At 41.2% G+C, this 24,120-nt stretch overlaps 1 protein-coding gene across 1 annotated transcript in view; it reads right to left on the bottom strand.

The window, feature by feature from the left end:
* The window catches only part of LOC308320840 (leucine zipper protein 2-like), a gene marked incomplete at its 3' end in the record, with an annotated part of 206,596 nt that overhangs the window by 4,695 nt on the left and 177,781 nt on the right, over nucleotides 1-24,120 (bottom strand). Inside the window, exons 8-10 of the mRNA XM_080771530.1 lie at nucleotides 17,131-17,205; nucleotides 15,714-15,887; nucleotides 2,198-2,302 (exon numbers count right to left, since the gene is read on the bottom strand). Of these exons, the coding sequence (XP_080627656.1) occupies nucleotides 2,198-2,302; nucleotides 15,714-15,887; nucleotides 17,131-17,205 (354 nt within the window). The remainder of the gene's footprint in view (nucleotides 1-2,197; nucleotides 2,303-15,713; nucleotides 15,888-17,130; nucleotides 17,206-24,120) is intronic.

Raw genomic sequence — 24,120 nt, 5'->3', positions numbered from 1 at the left:
TCGATGTCTCTCTTTTTTGTTGAAAAGTGTTAAGAGTCCAAATTTACAGTGAAACGCTTACGCAACTTTCCTTGTGGAACATGTATATTAGAATATAGAACCATATGTGTATCACTATCTATTTCCCTTATATTCAACCTTGTAACAAAATAGTCAAAACTAGAACTGCACTCTGTCGAGTGCCTACTTGCGTGTTGCACATAAGTAGGCCATAAATGGCCTACTAGTGCGCAAGCAGAGCACGCAAGTACTGTTGACCGCTTTCAAATATCAGCCTCTCTGTGAAATATTGGTTTCAATATTGAATTATTAGGTTTAGCTATGTGCTACGTATAGTCATTGGAGGTAAAAAAGAAAATGTATTTTTAAGTATGGTAAAAGCTTCTATCTATAAAATATATACAGTCCCATCGGTTTAGAAGTGTCCAGGATCCAATTGTAGTTTCTCAAAGAAAAATAAAACATGGATATCAGATGGAAAAAAAAAAAGTATATCAGTTGAAAAAATATATAATGTTATCACGTATATAGTATATTATTTATTTTAAACCTTCAATAACCTTGCTTTAATTTGACTTAATTTTGGATCATAGTGATATCAATACTAAATATAACTCCTTACGTCATATGCAGCCACAGCATATGCATACAACGATCCAAGTAACCACAGTATACTATACTACAAATTACATACGGTATACATATACAACTTACATAATCTGAAACCAATGCCATATCAAGCACAAATTAATCATTACATGAAGATTTGTAGGGCATAAGTGGCTCTCAATGGTGACGTAATAAAGATATGTTTCAGTGTTGGGTGGATTAAAGGTAATTCCCCTATGTATACATGTATGTAATCTGAAACCAATGCCAGATGAGGGGGGGGGGGTCATCGGGCAGGCAGAGAGAGGACTGACAGCTCTGGTCTAGCAAGCCAGACTGTTGAGCCCCTTGTATGACGATAATCTTTCAATAAAATGCTGTCAAACCATCATCCTTGTGGAACATTCCTTTTTTTCTCCCCCCATTATGATTTTGAAATGGCCGATGTGATTCTATAAAATGTACAAGCTATGTCTCTGTGTTTGTTCAGGAGCACTCACTCACTCACTCACTCACTCAGAGAGAGCACATGAGTAAACAATATCTGAGACTCTGTTTCAAATAAGGTCTCTTCTTCTTATCTATATCACAGTGCTATATTCTGCCTCTTGCTGCAGGATTCTGCATCGTACAGGCCTGTCAAAGTTATATCATCAGTAACTGGACGCCGGCCAGCCATAAGATCGTTTCGGCACAGTTTAATTACGGGACAGACAGTCAGGCTCTCCTGTGAGGGTAATGTCCTGTCCGGGTGGCATCCCCGCGTGGACTGCATTGTCTGATCTGTCACCCATGGCCCTGCACTGAAAAGGACCAGAAGCTCGACTGGTTTAACCTAAGCCAAGATCTGCCTGAAATGGTGTCCGAAACGGAACTTGAACCGAGATGTCTAAATCCAAGGGGTTCACAAGGTGCATGGCCTTCTGCATGCATATATTACCTTGTATTTCTATTAACTATTCAATTAATTTGAACATGTTACAATAATCATGAAGAAATTATAGTTTTTACATTTGTAAAACATTTAAATATTGGTACAGTAGGGTAGGGTACTGGCCAATCTGGACTGGAGGGGCACAAAATCCAATCTGGGGGAGCAATGCCCCCCTGTAGAGACGGCACTGCCCCCCCTCCCGTTTCATCTCGACTGTAAGTGTGAGCGGGGTGGTTGCCAGACAGCTAGAGAAAGATATTTTTGACCACAGGGGAGAACTGAAAGTGGAAGAGGTGAAGTGTTCCTTCAATGTGCCCCAGAGCAAGGAATTCAACTGATAAATTGTCCAAATGAAGCTTTGAACAGATTTATAATCCTCACTGAATGTGCCAGAGGGTGCGCTGTCGCTTTTCCTACCGTGTAACAATCAAATCAACTGTTGCTACAGTATATCAGCCATATAAGCTCTCTGTGAGAATGTGAAAAGATGACGCTTCTCAGGGAACTAGCAACAACTTGTTAAACATCCGTCTTCCGTTATCAAACCAACAGTGATCGCTGATGAAAGCGTTAAAGGGGGAAATCAATGAGCATACAACCCTGACGCCTGCAGTCCCAGGGTCACAGATAGACTATTACAGTTTAATTACTTACTGAATCCATCTGGCACTTCTGGGTTCCTTCGCTCTCACTCGTCATTACCCCCGGGTTCACGGGCAATTTACTGGATGTGACAAGTCGCTGCACTTTAGAGATATCCTGTGGAAGAAAAGGGGAAACAAATTGTGTTGATCATTAGTAGACGGCAGAGACAGCTGTCACTCATAAGTGTAGTTAACCACTTGAACCGTACGTAGCATCCATATTTTGGGAGCCCGGAAATAACCGATCGACAATCTCGCAACATGACATGGTGTGAGCTTGTACAGCAGCTAGTTTCACAGAAGACAGTTGATGTGGAGTGGACCCGATTATACATAATATTAATATTAATAATAGCTTAAATTTATATAGCGCTTTTCTAAATACCCAAAGCGCTTTACATAGGAACACTAGGAACATACTTTATTAAGAAAAAAAAAATATATATAGTGTCATGGACACTGAGTGGTGCTAGTATGTGGTATGTGGATTAACTCTCTCATCTTGTTTAAACATTCAGTGGAAGTAGCAGATCTACAAGCTCACAATCATTGTGATAACTTGTTAACATATATATAACATATAGGCTATTTTCAGCACATACAGCCAAGAGATTAGCTGGTAACAGACGAACAGACGGACACATGGACAGGCGGACACACACACACACACACACACACACACACACACACACACACACACACACACACACACACACACACACACACACACACACACACACATGGACGTGCAAAACATACTCTCTCCTCATGCCTTCGGCCTGGTGGAGACAATAATGAGCCTTGATATGAAAAGGGTTGCAAACCAGTACAATAGTCCTGTGGGTTACTTTATCAAAGTCAGTATGGCTTCCTGGGAAAAAAATATGCTGCCCTGCCCTGGCCATAATGCATTCCCTGTACTGCACTGTGTTGTGCAATTTAGAACTACTCCGTTGCAAGTAAAAGTACGGAATTGAAAATGTACTTGAGTAAAAGTACAAAAGTATCGGTATAAAAATTTACCTAAAGTACTACAAGTAAAAGTACTCATATTGCAGAATGTCCCACTTTAGTTCAAAATGTGTACAAAGTCTATTGAAAATAGCAGATCTACAAGCTCACAATGCGTCACGTTGCGGCGCATTCTGAGCTTGTAGATTGGCTATTTTCAAATGGGTATAGGGTTGAAGTGGTTAATGTATGTTTTCTATGTGTATGTTTTCTAAAATCGCCAAAGTAGTAACTAGTAACTAAAGTTTTCAAATAATTGTAGTGAAGTAAAAGTAAAAAATGTTGTCTCTGAGATGTAGAGGAGTAGAAGTAAAAGTACTGCAAATTGGAAATACTCAAGTACAAATACCTCAAAATTGTACTTAAGTACAGCACTTAAGTAAAAGTACTTTCCACCACTGGTTGTGTTCTGCCCTCTGTGTCCTGCCCGTCTTTCTCCACTCACACCCCACTCCACTCACAACCACTGATTTAGTGGCTGACTAGTGACTACCAGAGGGTCTGAGTGGTGTCTGAGTGGTGTCTGAGTGTGAGTGCTTAGAGCGTCGCAGTCCCGCCCCCTTTCATGACGACGCCAGGCCCAGGAAATAGTTCCCAATGCATTTTTCCCATATAGACATTTCAAAACGTATTTATTTAAAGACCTTATAAGCGTCGTACAAAGCCAACTCTTGTCGTGACCAAATCATGATAAAAAACACAATATTTTGGACCAAAACAAATAATTACAAAGAAGAAAAACAACAAAAAAATTATTTGTTCAGCCAGGAAAATTGTGTTTGTTTGTTTGTCACGGCAAGAGTTGGCTTTGTCCGCGGCGTAAACGTCTTTAAATGAATACTTTCTGAAAATTCTATGAGGAAAATGAACGGGGATTTATTTTCCGGGTCTCTCGAGGGGGCGAGAGACCCATCATTCCAAGTACAGTAATAATGTCACACATGTAGAACAGAGTGACAAGACCACATAACACCACCCTTAAAGGAGAACACCACACCAAAACACACTGGCCATGCATCTACCTTCATCCCTGTGCCATCATCCATAGTGCCCTTGATTTTTCTCATAGATGCCCCCTCCTCTACATCTCCCTCTGACTCCCCCCTCCCCTCCCACAGCTTGCATTTGCGCAAGTTGTCCTCCTTCTAATGTGGGTATTTAGATAGCTCCAAACTTTTTTTTTTTTTCACGCATCGTATTATAATAGTATACTGAGACTCACGCATGCGCAGTTTTCACTCTTAAATAAAATGTGTTGACAAAACTCTGCCAGGGCTCAATCTACAAGCTCACAACGGTGTGAGCTTGTAGATTGTTTACTGAATGTTCTATTTGGACAGGAAATGGTGCACAGGAAATGGTGCAAGGACCGGCTCCATATGTTTCCTTGGACATTGTACGCAATAGTCTGTCTGACTATCTCAGAGCAGTAAAAACAGCAAAAATACAATATATCTCCGACCTAGTTAACAAAAACAGAAATAAACCCCAGGTGCTCTTTAATATTTTCAATTCCCTTACGAATCCCCGTGACGCACCCGCTATTACCCCTTCTTTAAACCTTTGTATAGATTTTCAAACCTTTTTCATTTCAAAAGTTGACGACCTCAGATCACTACATTTTTACACTGTTTCTGACCCAGCCGTATCGACTTGTCCTGCTTATTTCTCCCATTTCGAACCCATATTACTCTCATCACTCGCATAGGTAGTTACACATTTACGACCCACAAATAGCCCTTCTGACAGCATTTTTTGACACTAAAACTGACACTAAAACGACTTTCTGATGGAATAAAAACATTCTTTAACATTCCAACTGTGTTAATGTGGCGAAAAACGAAAACCACAACAAAATAAAATAAAATAAAAATATTTTGGTCTATTGTGCAGTTTCATTAGAGCCGAGTTGTGGTTGAAAATACTGGAAGAGGTCACATATATGAATGTAATGTTATTATACTTCCCCTAATGATGACAATGGAATTATATTGCAGTTACTAATCCGAGTAACTGCAATCTTTCCGTCACACACACGTACACAAACACAGTAATGTGCGATTATATAGTACAAACTTTGTGGGGGGGGGGGGGGGGGGTGGAAGTAATACAAAACATAACGGGTGGCAACTAATTACTTTTGATACCAGGCAATATAAACTTTTTTTTAAAGGAGTGATAAGTAAACAATAAACGTGAACTTATTAGCCTACTTTTCCCCAAACACTGTTATCACTGGTCCATTTATGCAGGAGCTGTGTACGTCACTGTTTCTTGGTCCATGTCACCCGCAAGTCTACTTGTACTGTAGAGTAATTCTCACTGTTAACTAACAGCAGGTAACCATGAAACATTTGTAATAATAATAAATGTTCCTCTGCCATCGCAATCACAAAAAAAACTATATAGTCTAGTTTTTCCTTAACTGGGTCAAAAGCTGCCTCTTGAGAATGCAAGGAAAGACGGTTGAATATGAACAGAGGCCCTATCTTAACCACCCTGTCACCCTGCATTTTGATTCTGTCAAAACTCATTTTTATGCAGGTTCAAATGGAATTGGTTTTACTCAGTCGAAGTAAAGTATAGGCCTATACCCCCATTCTGGACGAACATACCATGAATTATTTCTTAACGTTTGACGGCATCCATCAGAAGCAGCAGAAATGCACAGCTACATCTGGGCCGAGGCAGGGATGCGTTTGAAAATGCCTTCCCTGTCTCCCTGAGGTCTGCACTCTGGCTGTCACAGAGTGGACAGATTAAAACAGATGACTAGCATTCGAGTTGTTCAGATTTACAGTCCCTGCATGTACAGTATGAGGATAGATAGATAGATAGATAGATAGATAGATAGATAGATAGATAGATAGATAGATAGATAGATAGATAGATATGTTCATACAAATATTGTCGGTAGGCTACATCTGTTAAGACAGCAGGCAGACACCAGCTGAAATGCAATGTTATGTTTCATAATTCAAGCTGTCATTCTTATAGCTGTCGGGTAGAAGAAACCTTGCATCTGCATATTTTGATAGTTGTATCTCAAGTTTCAATCTTAATATATATAATGGATATGTACTGTATAATGTGCGTGCAAATAAAGGGAGAGCCATGGCATCGAGGAGAATTTAAATCATATTATGTTAACCCTATCTATGAGCATGAAGCGTAAAAGCTCAAAGGGAACAAACACTATGAATACACTTTGGATTTCAAACACATTTTTCGTGTAAATTCATGAAGCTCAAATGTCTGCTTTATCCTTCAGCCAGTGGATAAAGAGCTCTCCAAGAGCTCTAAAGTTTGTGTGACATTGACACCTCACCAGTAAACAAGAATGTATAGCCATGTTGTTCTGCCCTTACTATACGTTTGGTGTACAGTCTGTATGGCTTGGCAGACAGCTAACAGAGTTCCCAATAAAGCTCCAAAAGGCAGTAACTTGGTTTAGGTTCTTTACTTGTGATAACTTCAATTTGTAAAACTGCAATACAGAAATAATAGAACATGCAGTGAGAGAGAGCTCTTGACAGTGTGCTGGCTTGAACTGAACTGACTTTGACCAAACTAATCACCTCATTTACTACCCTGGTGAGGCTACCAGGTGAGGAGAGTTACTAATTAGGCAAAGGAACATTGGTCTCCATTACACATACAAGGCTTAAAGGTAAACTACATAGAAAGTAAACAGCACACATGTGCTATTTCACTCTGTAACATTTGGAGCCACCAGACTTTTCCTCAGACCTTCCTCGATCAGATCCAGCATCCGGCTTGGGATGTGCCCGCCGTCTTGTAGCTGTGTATCGGCTTCTCTCACACCTCCATCTCAATGATAATGACCTCGTGGTGATAAGCCAGGCAGTCCCTCATGAATATGAAGAAGTCAGTCACAAAACAGTTCCTTTCTGAATTCATATCGTTCATGGTTTGGGGGATTGATATCCAACAAAAAACAGATGTCATTACGTTATAATGATAATGACCAGAGTTGGGGTCCGTTACTCTTAAAAGTAAGGCACTACATATTACATATTACTTTTGAAAAAAGTAATGCCTTACTTTACTTTATTACTCCCTGGAGAAAGTAACTAGTTACACTACTCGTTACATTACTTTTGCGTTACTCCATAACATTGCCTGTCACATTGTCACATAATTTACCACTTAACAAATCTTTATAATCCTAATAAGGGGGACATACACAAGATATGTCTTTATGCTCTTTACCAGGTTGTGGAGGAATAAAACAAAATGGGCCTTTCCAAAACGGTGGTTCTCTTGACCTTGTAAAACTTTTTCTATGCAAACTTCTAATCAATTATTCAATCAATCAAATCAAATATATTCAAATTAAAATAATGAGACTGAGAGAAATCAGTAGCCTATATGTTCACAGTGCTTTAGGATCCCTTTCTTTATGATGTGGAGTTCCCTGCTCCATTGCTCATTAAATGTAGTTTTAACATATTTAGTTTAGAGAAAAGAGAAACAAGCAGTCATGTCTATGAAAACAAGCTCAAAATAGGCTATTATAAAACAAGCCCAAAGTCGCTTATAATAAGCGGACATGGCAACACCCCAGCGTCTGCTCTGTCTCTTTGACAGTGGGATACTGGCTCGCTGTGTGGAGCGGAGGAGTGCTGCTGCGGAGATTTGAATACCGAGACAACGTAAATGACAGTTATGAGCTTATGACACAAGCACTGTAGGATATATTACAAAAAAAAACGGAGGTTGAGGTGGGAGGAGGACAGGTGGGTCTAAAACCGGACGTCTGGCCACCCTACGAGTCCACGACAGTAACGAAAAGTGCTGTGCTGCTGCTGATCTGACACCGGTTTGACATGTTCTAGTCCGCGACTCCGCTAGTGCGTTGCCAGCGCACCATTACTGTTCATGTTCAACTCATCTCCGTTGTGTGCATTATTCTCCAAGTCCAAAGCAACACTGCTGAAAGCAGCCACATGACGCAATTAAGTAACGAGTAACTCAAGCGCTGCAGCGACCAGTAACTGTAGTGTGATTATCAAATTTGGAGGAGTAGTGTCGTTATATTACTCGTTACCGACCAAAGTAGTGTCGTTACAGTAACGAGATTTTCCGTTACTCGTTACACCCAACTCTGATAATGACCTCCCCGATAACCTGTTGCAGACTCCTGTGAATATGAATAAGTCAAAACAAAGCAGTTCCTTTTTTATACCTCTTCATTCATCATTTGTAGATCAGGAAATATTACAACACAATTCATGCATTCTGTTCTGCCTGTGCAGTACATAATAAGCAGGGTCTCTGCTGCTGTTCATGAACATAACGAGGTACATTGGTTACTGCCCGCCAACAAAAGAGCCAAGTGCCTGACAGTGGCGTCTCTGTCTCAGTGAGCGGTTTTGGGACCCAGCGTCTTGTTACTTTTATGCACAGTGCTGTGCTATTGAGAGCCAGGCTTTTCTGTCTTTAAATTGGATGATCTTTGGCAGCAATATAAACGCCACACAATGTGCCAATTAACTCACACCATCGGTGTGGACAGACGGAGCTCCACAGTCATCTTCACAATGAAGAGGTCCTCTTGGATTCATCAGTTCTGGGGCTACAGGAAGCATAGCACAGCTAACACACTGCTCAGAAATGGACTGGCGCTATTTGTATGCTAATAAAAACTTGATTAGCATAAAAAGGTCTCCTCATATACCTAACCTGGGCTTTCCGTTTCTTGTCTTTTTTTGTTTGTGAGGTGGTCTCTTTTTATTGGGCTTTGCCGTGAAAGAGCTCGGAGCAAGGAATTCGTATATAAAAAGAGTGATCCACTGTGAATACTTGACAGGACTTGAGATCTCTGTAATTAAAGTGTCCATTACAGACAGTGCATTGCTTTGTATGGTGGTGCTACACCAGTGACAGTGGTGGATGTTGAGCGGTTCGGCAACACATTCCTGCAGGAAGCATGGAGTTAAAACCTTCCTGCTTTTATTTGATTATCGCTCATGATACATGATTTCCTTTGCAAGTTAATACATAACAAATGAACACCGTGCGGCGTGGGCGACGGCTGATTTAGTTGGTCACTCACACCTGGCCTGGGCCCAAACTAATTGGGCTCAGAGCTGGGTGTGAGACTGCGACTCTGTTGTGCATCAATCTAATCAATGTTGCACAGGATATTATCAGTCGTCCCTGCACTCACTCGGGAGGTCCTCTGTCATTACAGCTTGTATACAAAGTACCTTCTTGCCACTCTCTACAATAAATGTATTTGAAACATCCACTTGACTGTGTCCCTGTGTTGGGAGCCTGGGAGTTGGCTGGTAGCAGGCAGCCATAGACATAAAGGATAGATGGCTCAAGGCGGAGTCTCTGACGTTCTTCACCCACGGCGGCCATCTTGCTGAGCGGCTAGTGGCTACAGTACAGTATGTTCAATGGCAACTCAAATTTATTGGGGATTCTGACTTTCAATTGTACATACATTTTGGTTTGATTTTATTGTTCCACTTTTTGCTTTGGCAATGTAAACGCATGTTTTCTCATGCCAATAATAAAGCCCTTTGAATTGAATTGAATTGATAATGTGTAATGAAGCCAGTATTAGCACGTGATACACATGGGTATTTGGGGTGGGGTATTTACTGCCGTTTTATGTGGTAGATAGATGTGAAAATATTATCCTGTGTTAACTGCAGTCCTTATATTACACAATGCAATATTGAAGCAATGATATGGTGTGTCCTATAAGTCCATGTGGGCTGGGCAACTTTGGTGCATGACACAAAAATAAATAATAAATAATCTATCTATCTATCTATCTATCTATCTATCTATCTATCTATCTATCTATCTATCTATCTATCTATCTATCTATCGCAGGCATTTAACCAACAAACCCATTCAAACAACCCACAGACTCTTGAGAAACAGCACCGAGAAGTGCAACCCATATCCTGATGTTGGGGCCCACAAACTGTGCCACTCTATGGTATAGCATTATGTGCCTACTTCATGCTCTGTAGACTGTCGTACAACGGCATCGACCGTACATAGACAATCTATGGGGGCGGCCATAGCTGATTGGTTAACCCATTCTGAACGGGAACCCATTTTGGTGTTAGCATCATGTTACGCTTTAGCTATTGAAAAAGAGCAGATCTACAAGCTCATAGCGCTACGAGCTTGTAGGTCTGCTATTTTTGAAAAATCGAAGAACGACTGACATTTTTTTAGAATCTGATCTCAGGTCAGAATGGGTTAATCAGACCAATACGTGTGTGTACAGGGGAAACCTCGTATGAATCTGATCTCGGGTCAGAATGGGTTAAGAGAGCCGCCTGGGAAACTCAAACGCCCTGCAGTTTCGATTCCAGGCCTCAGCAATGTCGAGATGTCCCTGAACAAAACACTTTACCGTAACCATCAACTGCTCCCCGCCCCGAGGCGCTTATCCCCTGCAGTGCCTTCTGCTCCTGTTACTAAGGACGGGTTATCGACTGTAAATACTAAATAGCCAATCTATATAAGCTCAGTGGTCGACCGTAAATAGCAGATCTATAATCTCTCAACGAGCTTGAAGACTGTGTACAGTATGACCGTATATTTACTGTATATTTTGTGTAGGAGAACAGAAGAGTACAATTGTTTTGTTCTGGTTTCCACAGACATTGTAACAGCATGAATAATAATAATAATAATAATAATAATAATAATAATAATAATAATAATAATAATAATAATAATCAGTGCTAGACAGCCTTTATGTCTGTGTGGGATTTACAAAAAGTTTAAAAAAAGTATTAAAAAGAGCTTCTGACTAAATCACCTAACAATTTATTTCTCTCTTCAACTTCCACCTCTCTCTCTCTCTCTCTCTCTCTCTCTCTCTCTCTCTCTCGCGCTCTCTTTCCGTCTGACTTCCTCATTCAATTCAATGGACAACTATATCTCCACATGAATGGTCAAAACCTGCCTAACTCGACTTGAGCATGTATTTGGGTAAAGTGATAACATGATGGCATACATAGAAGGTTAATATTTTGGACATCGTTGGTTTCTGCCCGACAGCAGAGATATAGACGGTATAAAATGATGAGGGTAAAACGTTTATTTTTATATATTGTTTTTATCCCACGGTTTTGTAACCCATTTTTCACCCCTGTGTCAATCACCTGGGCTCTACACACCCTCCACCAACCTAGTCCCCATATATGGGGGACAAGGGGAGAGCAACGGACTTGAACTCATGCTTCCTTCATGCCTGAGTGTCCAAGTTGCTCCTTTACACCTGACATGGGGGAGTTTCCCTGGTTGGACGTAGCGCGTGGAAGGAACACGTTATTCCAACCAGTTCCTTTTCCCTCCATCAGGCGCCCCGGCTGGCCAGGGGGAGGCACTTTAGTGACCAGGATTACTGCATGTTTTTTGTGAGGGTACCTACCTACCCTATTTAGTTTAGGAGCAATTTTCCCCGGTTTGTTCGTGAGCGTGATTGTCACCGACAGTGGTGGACATGGTGCCACTGCATTCGGGGGACGGCAATGTTATGGCGGCACTGGAGCAGAGTTGTATAGGAAAAGGCCTTTGGCTGGCCGCTGGTGCGACAAAGCTCTGAGGCATTCAAGAAAGTTTTCTGACTGAATCAAGGGAAAAGCCTCTTAGGGAGACAAAACTGTGCATCGGGTTCAGTTGATAAGACGCTGCAGTGCAGCGGGACTGACTTGATACAAGATACAAACGTGACTGATTTTCTGAAACCCAAAACCGACACAGTCTCTGATTAAGGCAGACATGCGGCTGCTTGGCAGGGAACAGAGAGCCATTGACGGTATATACACTATATTCAAGGAACAAAATGTAATATATTCTGCACATTTCAATTCCATTCGGAAAGTCTGCATAGGTATGTGAAATGGCTGAGGAAAAGCATCACGTTTGTTTGGCTGTGTTCAGAGTCGAAATAACATTTTCTTTCTAGCATCTAACTATAAACGAATATAAGGTGTGTGTTTGTGTGTGTGTGTGTGTGTGTGTGTGTGTGCGCGTGCGTGCGTGTGTGTGTGTGTGTGTGTGTGCGTGTGTGGGTGTGTTGAAATGTCTTTATTGGAAATAGCCCCTTGAGATGAACCATCTCATTTTCAAGGGGATCCAGAGATATCATACAATACATGTGTGTGTGCGTGCGTGCGTGCGTGCGTGTGTGTCAATAGCGATGATCCCACGGTCAGGGAAATGGCTCGCGAGTCACTCATTCAACACATGCAGCGACGTAAAGTATCACTTGTCAGATTGGATGGATCTTAAAGGAGAATTTCATCCTAGAAGGCTTTCTTACCTTTTTTGTAGTTGTTACGTCCCCACCAGGGGGGCAGTCAGAGAGATATTTTGTGAAGCCACTAAGGAAATGAAAGTTCATATAACGGCCTGTTGTGGCGCTGTCACTGGACCCAGAAAAACCCATAGCCCCATAGAAGTCCATGTATTTTGGCCCAACTTCACCTAGACTGTATTACCTTAATAAACATGGTCATGAATACTTTTTGCTTCCAGTCACTAGTTTAAAGTCTCATTTCTAAAATGACCATAAAGTCGCGCATGTTCTGAGGGGCGTGGCTACCGTTACAGTCTATGAACGGGATACCCCACCCACTCAAGTCAAAATAAAAACCAACGAAGAAGAAGGGGGAAGTCCCGCCTCTTTGTCTGGGCCAGCCAATGGGCCAGCTGGCCTGAGCTGGGCCAAAACGGATCTAGAAAGATGGCGACTTCCATTGCAAGGACTGACAGGCTTCATTTTACCTTCATGTTAGACCCGCGGAACGCTTTGTCCATATTTTTTACAGTCTATGGTCCCCACCAAAGAGGCCCAGGTGTTATTTTGTGCAAATGCATTATCGGCTGTTTCCCCTAATATAAGCCCTCGATGGGGGTTGGGGTTTTTGTGCTAATTCGCTTATTTCCATCGAAATAAAGTGTTGCCGCTTGGGATACTATTTACATTATGAAGAGAGGATACAAAAAATAAATCAGCGATGGAATTATGCAAATTAGCACAACACCCCAATGCCTCATTCAATGCAATTCAATTCAATTCAATTAATGGTAGGGAAAATAGCCAATAATATACACTTTTGCACAAAATAACACCTGCATGGACCTCTTTGGTGGGGACGTATCAACTACAAATAAAGGTAAGGAAGCCTTCTATAGCATGGAATTCTCTATATGCCAGCGATCAGGATTACAGTTGAAGTGGGTGGCGCCTGATACACTGTTGCGCTCAACAACAGCATCATCACAGATCCGCGTGTCCGTGCATGTGCGACCTATGCGAGCAGGGCGGTATGAACCATGGACTCAACTGTCAATCGAATCCGCGACCGCGAGAGCCACCATTCTACAGGAATGAAGCGATCAGAAAGTGCACAACACTGGACCAGAACACTGGCGTTTCTTCCCTTTGCAAACCACTCGCTATCACACGCTGTATTGTCAAATAACACCATGGGTGAGGACATTCTTATTTCCACCATTAAAGCCCGTTTACAGGTGTCACCGACCAAGTTCAACTCGACAACCTGGTACCCATCAGCACACGACCCACACTGCGATCCTACATCCAGTAACCCACATGACAAAGAAACAGTCGCACACATCTTTAAATGGTTGCAGCCTCTATAAAGGACATTGCCAGACATGACCGGCGTCTGGTGGACCTGCTCATAATTCATTTTGCAGGTATCTAATAAACACAGCACTGTAAAACTAGACTGGTTTGATCACAATGACACACACGTCGATGCACTACGAGATATTCCAAATACCCCAGATATTTTTGTTCATTAATGAAATTAGAAAAACTGTCACTATCTTTGAAATATTGCTGCCCATTTCATTTGTATACGGACACTTGTTTTTACATCCAAACTCATGAAATATCAGCCTTTGGTGGAACGTATTATGGCCTTGGGATATCATCGTCACCTCATTGTCCTTGTATTTGGTAGTCTGGGCCATGTCCATGAACTTTGTGCTCAGGGGGGGGGGTCTGCAATTGGATGGATTGCAAAAGGCAAAATGCAAAAACGTTGGCTAAATACTGTTCTGTCTCAGCTATTATGGGCAGTCTGTCTATCTGGAGAAGGCGATATGTTTCATTTAGGTGGCTTAAAGGCAAACAAAACTAAAAACTAAACAAAAAAAACATCTTGTCTATCTAGTATAGTGTCAAGTAGTAGTATGTCATCAATGTGCTATCTTTTTTTTCCTCTGTGTGTTAAGCATGTGCAGCAGTTGTGTGTGTGTGTGTGTGTGTGTGTGTGTGTGTGTGTGTGTGTGTGTGTGTGTGTGTGTGTGTGTGTGTGTGTGTGTGTGTGTGTGTATGTGTGTGTGTGTGTGAGGCCCTCTGGGACATTGACTTTGAGCGTTCCCAAACAAAGACTGTATCGCCTTCACGTAAATTCATAGAGAGAACAAAATCCTATAACATACAGGAACTCCATTACACTTCCACATGTAGTTATGTAGCCATGGAGTGGAAAGAACGACATTAATTAGTATGACTGCTATACTTGGTTTCAACATTATGAAATCTTGTTTGCCTGACTTATTTTCTTTATTAGTCCTTTTGACCAGGACCGGGGCAGAGCTGACCATTGTCCAAGACGTTAAGTATAATATTGCATATAGACAGTGTGTTTATGAATATGACGTGAGCATGCACTGAGGTGTGCCGGCGGGGGGTGAAAAGGATTCTTAAGGGTGAATGGATAACATTATATATAAATTCTAGTATATATATATATGTGCGTGCGTTTTAGGTTTAGGTTCTTTATTGTTTGTCTCCCGAGGAAGAAATTTGTCTTAGACAAAGGGTCCGCATGCAAGCGTAGCCCTTATGCCCATGTCGCCACATACATCTTTCTTGCAACATCAAAGAAAAATAAAAAAGGGAGGGCGGGTGGGGAGGGAGGGTTGCATACACTGGTGGGGGTGCGTGTGTGTGTGTGTGTGTGTTTGTGCGTGCGTGCGTGCCACGGTATGACGGGAAAACCAGTGACATTGCAAAAAGGGCCACTCGGTTCCACCGAAGGTGACTTGAAACATCAGAGGCACCGCCGAGCTATATAAGCTAAAGCGAGCAAGTTGGCGTGCCGAACGTTTCGAGACAGTTTTCCATGCCGCCAGGGTTTTTTTAAACTGTACTTGGTCCCCTCTTTTTCTCTGTACACAAAATATCGCCTTCCAGACTCCATGCCCAGAATGGGTAATCAACCCATTTTGCGCGGGAACCCTTTTTGGTGTTAGCATTATTATTATGCTTTAGCTATTGAAAAATAGCAGATCTACAAGCTCATAGCGCCGAGTGGCGCGGCTACGAGCTTGTAGGTCTGCTATTTTTGAAAAACCGAAGAACGACTGACACATAGAAACATAGCTTTTTCAGAAAACTGTCAGGATGTAGAAGACATTCATAGAATCTGATCTCAGGTCAGAATGGGTTAAACGAGTGCATCACGTACCTTGGCGTGAGGTTGTTGAAAGGTGACTCTGGAGCTGTTGAGCAGAGATGGGTATCTCAGCAGGTGAGACGAGGTGGACATGAAGGGGAGTCTGTGGGCACCGCTGGGCTGGTTGTGTAGCACGGCCGAGAAGCAGATATGAACCGTGTCCTTCAAAGCTTTCAGCTGAGACTCCTGTGACATATAAAACAAGATTATACACAAGAGGATTATTCTAGCCCTTTATATGCAGCCTTTCTCCTCCATCCAGTCAACTGTGAGGGATTTAAGCCTCATATAGTACAACCTTGTTGCCTGTCAAAAAGGACAGATCTACAAGCCCTTTCTCGTCGATCCGTCTATGAACTGCGAAAGATTAAAACCTAGGGGAAGATTCATACTGAGTCCGAATACGATTGCCTGCATGCTGGCCACTATTCACATTGGCCTTTTCCACACCCGAGTACACTTCATTTGTAACTGTATTCAACATTGCAGCGATCCGTATCCGAGTACACTTCAATCGGTCCCAACTCCCAAGACTACCTCCATGCGGTTCCCGGGAATGGTTGGTGTGATCCGCTCTGGGGAAACGGTACGCAGCATTCACACTACAACATCTATAGTGTGAATCTGCCCTTATACTTCATAGTACTACATAATACTAGCTATCGTGACTTGCTGGGACCACCGAACGTGCTATCGTGACTTGTTGGGACCAAACGCGATATCGTTGTTGTTTCTCGTTCAATGCGTTGACAAGAATGTGTGTTTCTGCAAAATATTATACAAGTATTGCAAAATATTTACATAATTTGAAAGTTTACATTCTGCATTGTCATTTTGTAAAAAGCTGAAAAATGACCAAGGCCCTCATGTGGGACAAAGCATTATGCGGTCACATATTATAACCTGTCAGCAACCATTTTGCCAACACACACCACCAGATGGCAATTTGGTGGTGTAGAGAGAGAGAGAGAGAGAGAGAGAGACAGACAGCACAAACTCTCTCAACTGTCTGTCGGCAGAAATGGTAAAACTACAACCAAGCAGATCAGAGGTTGATGTAAACAAATAGAGATAGAGGTAAAGTAAAAAATCAAACAAAACCCCCCCCCCCACCATTCCAGCAGTACTAGTGGGTTCTAAGGTTCAGAACTCAGGGAGAATTAAGCCCTGCCAAAGCAACAAACAAAAAAAGTGTTGCTGCAGCCTCATCACCTTGCTTGTATTTATTGATATTCTTCTCTCCGTTTCAAAGCCTCTACCAATTTCACATCATTAAAATGCATCAGATGTTTGACATCCAAGTATTAATATTTCATTCAAACAGATCCATCGAACCTGCAAAACAAAACTATACCACTACGGGAGAGAATGTCAAACAATGAAACGTAAATGTAAAAAAAAGCCGATATGTTATATGAGTTATATCCACCTTGTCGAGCGCTGTCTTCTCCAGCTCCTCCTTTGCGATGCTTAGCTTGTGCTCCAGGTCCATTAGCTGCTGGCCCTGGAAGTAAGACGTGCACGTTAGAAACAATTGGGTCCTCTTTGCACCGTGTGGCAAAGTTCTGCAAACACAGCGTTCCTGCATCCCCTGCTCTCCTCTCACCACAGGTATTAATAATGAAATATCTCTGTAGCACAAAGGATTGACATTCACCCTTTATCTTATGCTGCTGCTCATCACTTTTGGGCCTCACTTTTCTAAGTCTCTATGTGAGAGCAGTAACATTATTCCTTTAGGGCAAACTTCAGTTGAGCTATACGCACGCACACTGCACACGTGCTCGCGCGTCGTGCACGTTGCATGCGTGTATGGGTGTGATGAATGGGTGAATGTAATGTGCACACAATTTTTGGATAAAGGTCATAGGCCTATACTGTATGAATGCACCAGTTAACAAAGACGATGGGCGTGTGACCGTGTGTGCAGGTCTTAAGGTTGGAGGCGATTTTCGGTTGGTTTATTTGCGTCGGCTGCAATGTGTAAATGACCTTTACAACTTGACTTATATCTAACTAACGGGGCAATGCAGTCAGCACATTATCATTCCAGTTCCACTGTATAGGAACACATCTATTACCATGGCCTAATATGATTTTAGTATTTTAAATTATTTTGTGATTTTCATTTAATAATGTCATAGTGAAATCATGGCCAAAGGACAATTGCAGGATTTGATTGGGTTTGATTCAGAGCCACTATTCATTCACGGCCCGATTCTCAGTAACAGGCCCGCGTTTCTGCATTGCATTAATCACGTGGATGATGAACATACCGGTAGTCAAGCTGACTGAGAAGGAGTGGGATTGAGATTAAGAAACCTCTACGAGAACTTGAACAATGAACTGAACGATACATTGAAAAAGTATTGTCAGCCAGTGAACTGACTATTACAATACACAGTGAACTATTCAGTTGGACTCTGATAATGTACAAATATAACCAAAATGGTTACACAACCAAGGGTAATGCATGTGTAGCATCATCCTAGTACAATAGGCTATGTATGTACCGGTATGTATGTATGTATACGTATCCCGATCACTCTCGTTGACATGCATATAATATATCTATGGTGTCGGGGAGAAACCAACTCCAAAATGTTCATTTTTCAGGAAATAAAAATATATTTTTTTTTCAGGAAATGAAGAAAACCTTATATTTGGACTGGACTTTGGTGATGACTTGGGGGTGAATGTTTAATAATAATAATAATAATAATAATACATTTTATTTATAAGGCGCCTTGCAGGGCACTCAAGGTCGCCGTAAAGGTTAAAAACAGTTCATACAAAAACATAGTTAAAAACTAAACAAAACTAAGGCACAGCTTGCAGCAGAAGACAACAAAGGTCAGCCATATATGCCTGCCTAAAAAGGTGGGTTTTGAGGTGAGTTTGGAATATGGTGATATACAGAACGTGTTTTATAAAGTGATGCACAATCCATCCATAAACACCCAAAACAATGCTGTGAATTTGATCATTTGTATCGCAACGTCTTCGGGGCAGAGGTTACAGTACCTGACATTGATTCCGACTGGGATTATTCCTTGCAGCCATATAAGTGTTAATTTCAGTAGTGAATACACCTCGGGGTGTACTGTATTACTGTATTATTAATTTGCTATTTAGGTTTTCACTGGTGGAACAGTCAAGGACACGGAGGCCATCGTTTTCCAGGAAAGTAGAAAGCATCGGATCCTTCTCCCTTAAGGCCCCTTTTTCCATCGCATGGGAATTTGAGCCGTATCTCAGAAAGCCATTCGTGTAGCTGTCAGACTGGAGCTCAAGAGGGAATCAAGGGGGAATTAAAATTGAGGAGTTCTTTAATCAGGAGCACAAAGGCTTTTACACAGTGGCTCTGTAGCAAATGGCGACTGAGAGGCAGTAAGTATTCATTGCCGTCTGACCTGAATTACTTTCGGGGAGATAAGGATACGGACAGGTCAACAAAAGGCTCTGCATATGGCTGTGTAATGTGAAAAAGATAGAGGGGCTGTTTAATTTACATATTTCAAAGACACGGCTGCTATATCATTAGGAACCGACACTTAGTAATTGGCATCAGAGTCTCTCTGCCATGATCTTACAGTTGGCTGAGAGAATGCATTACGAAGTGTTTCAGCCATGGGATATATAGTTCAACACAGAATCATCAGCAATACAAGCAGTTATGAAAGCTTTGGAGTAGATAAATAAAGTAGGGAAAATAGCAATGAATGTTGCTATACTGTACTTGTGAAGGTTTACATACTTAATAATGTGTTACAGGTCTTTTTGGAACTTTTGTGAGTGGCCATACAATATGTATTTATATATATATCACCCATTCTTGAGATAAGGGACAAAACCTTTTTCAAACTGGATTTTTTTTTTTTTTAAGATACATTCAAATCAAATAGATGTATTTGTAGACACAGGTCTCAACTACCAATCTTGAGAAGGAACAGGTTTTTCGCATAACATTTCTTTCTAAAATGGGACATTTATGCACTTAATACCTGATTCATGTCAACTCCGTCAGACACACTAAAATCCCTTTTAATTGAATTTTATCATTTCAACAATAATATAAAGTCCTCAGTTATCTTATAATGGCTTTCAGTAATCAAGTTAAGTAATACAAATCTTTTAATATTATTTTGTTCCAATATCACACTATTATGAAATATCCAATTTCTCAAAACCGTCATTTCAACCTTTATTTTCAATATTATAACATGAAAACCATGTAAAAAAAAAAAAAGTCATCATTACGTATCATTTCAGTTGGTGTTTCAATACATAAGCACAAAAGATTTGACAGCAAATTTTCTATTTCTTTGGAAATTAACAAAAACATCACGGGACGAACGTCTGACGGAGTTGACGAACATCTGACGGAGTTGACAAGTTTAACTGATTTAGGTTCTAGACCACCTAGGATCTTGATTCTGGTGACTAATCCCACATTTTCAAGGATGAGGAATACAGTGGTACTATTTAGATTTGCCCTGTGAACATGGCAGCCATTTTTCTAAATGGCCGCCAGCTTTCTGTTATTTCCCAATAACTCAAGTTCTACACCACCTAGGATCTTGATTCTGGTGACTAATCATACATTTTCAAGGATGTGGGATACATTGGTACTATTTAGATTTGTCCTGTGACCATGGTAGACATTTTTCTAAATGGCCGCCAACTTTCTGTTATTTCCCAATAACTCAAGTTCTACACCACCTAGGATCTTGATTCTGGTGACTAATCATACATTTTCAAGGGTGAGGAATACAGTTGTACTATTTAGATTTATCCTGTGACCATGGATGGTAGACATTTTCAAAAATGGTGGACCTGCTATTATTTTACCAATTTACTCAGGGAATATTATCAGAATAATATAAAATCTGTGAATACATTTCTTACCAAGAATTTTCTTCACCAATGTTTGTAAAGGTGTCTACTAACATATCCCACATTGGTTTCTATTTGACCACCCTAGGGGCATGTTTGACAGCTGCTGAAAGTTGGGTACCATCAACAACCAATATAAGGCTAAATGTTCTAAATTTCATTATGCTTTAAGTAGCATGTGGCATGTCAAACTAGGGGCTTTTCATGATTCTGGATCCATTCCAAGCATTAGTTTTGCACAAAAAACACTACGTTGGCTAAAAATGGCCATAGCCATCATCACAGATGTGATGAGGTCAGCACATGTCGGCACCTTTGGGCAAGTGGCTATGGCCAAACTAGGGGGTCTATGGCCAAACTAGGGGTCAAACTCCTTGGGCTAAATTCGGTGAGGTGAACAGTGAGCAGTGAACAGTGAGGGAAAGACTGAAGACAGAAGATTTGGCTTCAGGACCATCAGGCAGGATGTGCAGACACTGAAGGCATCAGTGTCTTTCTCTGTGTCCCCAGCATGTCAACCAAAGCAATGTTACCAAATCAAAGGAGCCTTCACCTCATGTCACCTGGGGCTGGGTGAGCAATCGTATCCTGTATCTAAACTCACAACTAAATACAGACACTTGGCCAGACTGCCGTTTGAAAGGGTCAAACCCCTCATCCTGATTGGGGAAGACCACCCCACCTAATCACACCAACCGAAGAAGTGAGGTTGGGGCCTCCAGGTGGGCCAGCAGCCATCTGCACAAGACTGGGCTGGACCCTGCAGGAAAGCAATCTCCAGCCAAGACAATGTAAGTTGACTATAACAGAGCCCCAGAACACAGAGCTCAGGAGAAGGATGGAGAAACACTGGCAGGAGGCCACCAAGATACAATGCCCCAGAGACCCAGAGTGTGCCACCACTGGCAGTAAGGAGATCAACTGCTGCAGCAAAGATGTCATGAAAGGCAAGTCTCCACCAAAAAAAACCCTGAACCTAATCGGGGTGTCAAGAGACCAAAGTTTCTCCCCCACAGTTCCCTGCAGTGGCCAGTGAAGTCAAACTGTGCATCTGTACCTGAAAGGGGCAAGTCAAAGGCCAGAAAGCCCACCTCCTTTTAATGTCCTGTCAGTAGAAACTCAACCTGCACCTGAAATAAGCCCTTACCTCTCCCAGAGAAAGTTCATCCTTGAAAATGTAATGATTAGTCGCCAGAATCAAGATCCTTGGTGGTCTAAAACTTGAGTTATTGGTAAAAAAAACAGCAGGTTGGTGGTCATTTTGAAAAACAATGGCTGCCATGGTCACAGGACAAATCTAAATAGTACCACTGTATTTCTCATCTTTTAAAATGTATGATTAGTCGCCAAAATCAAGATCCTAGGTGGTCTAAAACTTGAGTTATTGTAAAATAACAGCAGGTGGCGGCCATTTTGAAAAATGGCTGCCATGGTCACAGGGAAAGTCTAAATTGTACCACTGTATCCCTCATCCTTGAAAATGAGGTCTTAGTCACCAGAATCAAGATCCTAGGTGGTGTAGAACTTGAGTTATTGTAAAATAACATCAGGTGGCGGCTCTTTTGTAATATGGCTGCCATGGTCACCACGAGACAAATCTGTGATGGCCCCATAGCCAAAAATGTTCCTTAAGGCATGCTCTAACTGTGTGCCAAATTAGAATACTGCCCATTATTCAAAAACAATAATTTTATTGTTTTAGGAACACTTTTGTCAACTCCGTCAGATACACGTCAACTCCGTCAGACACAAAATCTGACGGAGTTGACGTCTGACGGAGTTGACAAAATGGCATTTGTTTTCATCTTAACCCTCTTTAGTACAATGTAGCCATTTTGTTTTTGCTTAATTTTGTTAGCTAAACCTAACCCCTAAACTAAAATAATAAACATTATTTTGGAATTCTTAACAAAGATCATAATAATGTCCTGACGGAGTTGACATGTAAAAGCTGTGACCACATTGTTATCAACATTGTTTGTTTAAAATATCAAACAATTGAATGCTTGTCAGACCAGGTACTCCACTGTTGCAACAAATATAAATGGGACTTGGAAAAGGAGTCTTCAGGCTAAATCTGTCGACAATATTTTCTGATTAATTTAAGACTTTTAAAAAAACCTGACGGAGTTGACGGAGACGTGGGACGAACATTTGATATGAGATATTTAATAGAAAATATAAATTAAAATTAACTGTGTATATTATTTGCTATGTTGTTGACAATCTACTTTAATTTAGTATGTATATTTATGTGATTGTGACAGTATTAGACACTTTTTTGGCAGTTTGAAATTGTGGCCACTTGCTGGGGACAGGCTAAATACAGGCCTTTTTGGGTACAGGGCCTGCTTTTAACTAATTCAGATGGAATATGAAAACAATTATAATGAAATTAAGGGCATAATAATACACAACTGTATTACACTTAACTTTGCAAGTGCTTTTATTTTTATGAATTAATTTATTTTTTACATAAAATAAGGCTCTTATGTGTGGGACATGTTTTTTCCACTTTTGTCCCTCATCTCAAGAATGAGTGATATATTATTTATATTATATTTATATTTACGTGCGTATGTATGTGCGTGCGTGCATATAGGCTTACTGAGCTTGTAAGGGCGGCAATTCTAGCCACTGTTTATTTTGCGATTGTTTGCCTACTATACTTGCCCAGAATAGGCATGCTAGGGTTCATGTGGTTAAAACAGTTACTTATTTGCACACATTTTTAAAGACACCTGACAAGGCAATAAGTTCATTTTTTATTAGTAAGTCTATTTCTTATGTCCAGAATATTTTAATATGTTGTGCCTGCCTGCCTGCCTGCCTGCCTATTCACACGAGGAGCGCAGTGAGATCGGTGCAGATCAAAGCAAGTATACACGGGCGAGGTGTCGCTCCCCGCCTCGACAGACCTGAAATAAGTGAGAACGTGTGGGGGGCAGAACAGAACAGGTGCACACCGTCAGATGGGTAAGAATCGGTGGTACACTGCAAGAGAAATCTGACACAGAAACATTTCGCCAACGTTTGTATTGTTTTGACTGATCTGAACGACCTTCTTCTCCAAGTGTGGTGGGACTGTTGTATTGTTCTTTCTGCTTTGGCAATGTAAACGTATGTTTTCTCATGCCAATAAAGCCCTTTGAATTGAATTGAATTGAATTGACTGTGTGGGTTTGAGTCCTGGGACTGAAGCGCAGCCTTTGTCTCATGCTTGCTGGTTTTACCTATACTGTATAGCAAATTAAAAATGACAATGTATTTCTTAATAACTCCCTGCTGAAAGCCTTTGGCATTCATATGATATTATTACTTGGGATTTTTCTAAAGTTGGCATCTGTGTGATGTGGTTTTATAGTTGTACCATCCTGTGTGGATGGTACAACGACAGAAATGTAATTTTCCCATCAATATACTGGTTAGTTAAGTCGATACCGTATGTCATATCTATGCATTTTTTTGTTTACAAAGCTTAAACGGAAAACAGAAATGTGATTCGTATTCACATATCCCAATG

The sequence above is a fragment of the Protomyctophum bolini genome (assembly GCF_963924005.1).
Source record: "Protomyctophum bolini genome assembly, chromosome: 1".
Classification (NCBI taxonomy): domain Eukaryota; kingdom Metazoa; phylum Chordata; class Actinopteri; order Myctophiformes; family Myctophidae; genus Protomyctophum; species Protomyctophum bolini.
The sequence above is the reverse complement of the archived record's forward strand: the minus strand, read 5'-3'. Positions and strand labels throughout refer to the sequence as shown.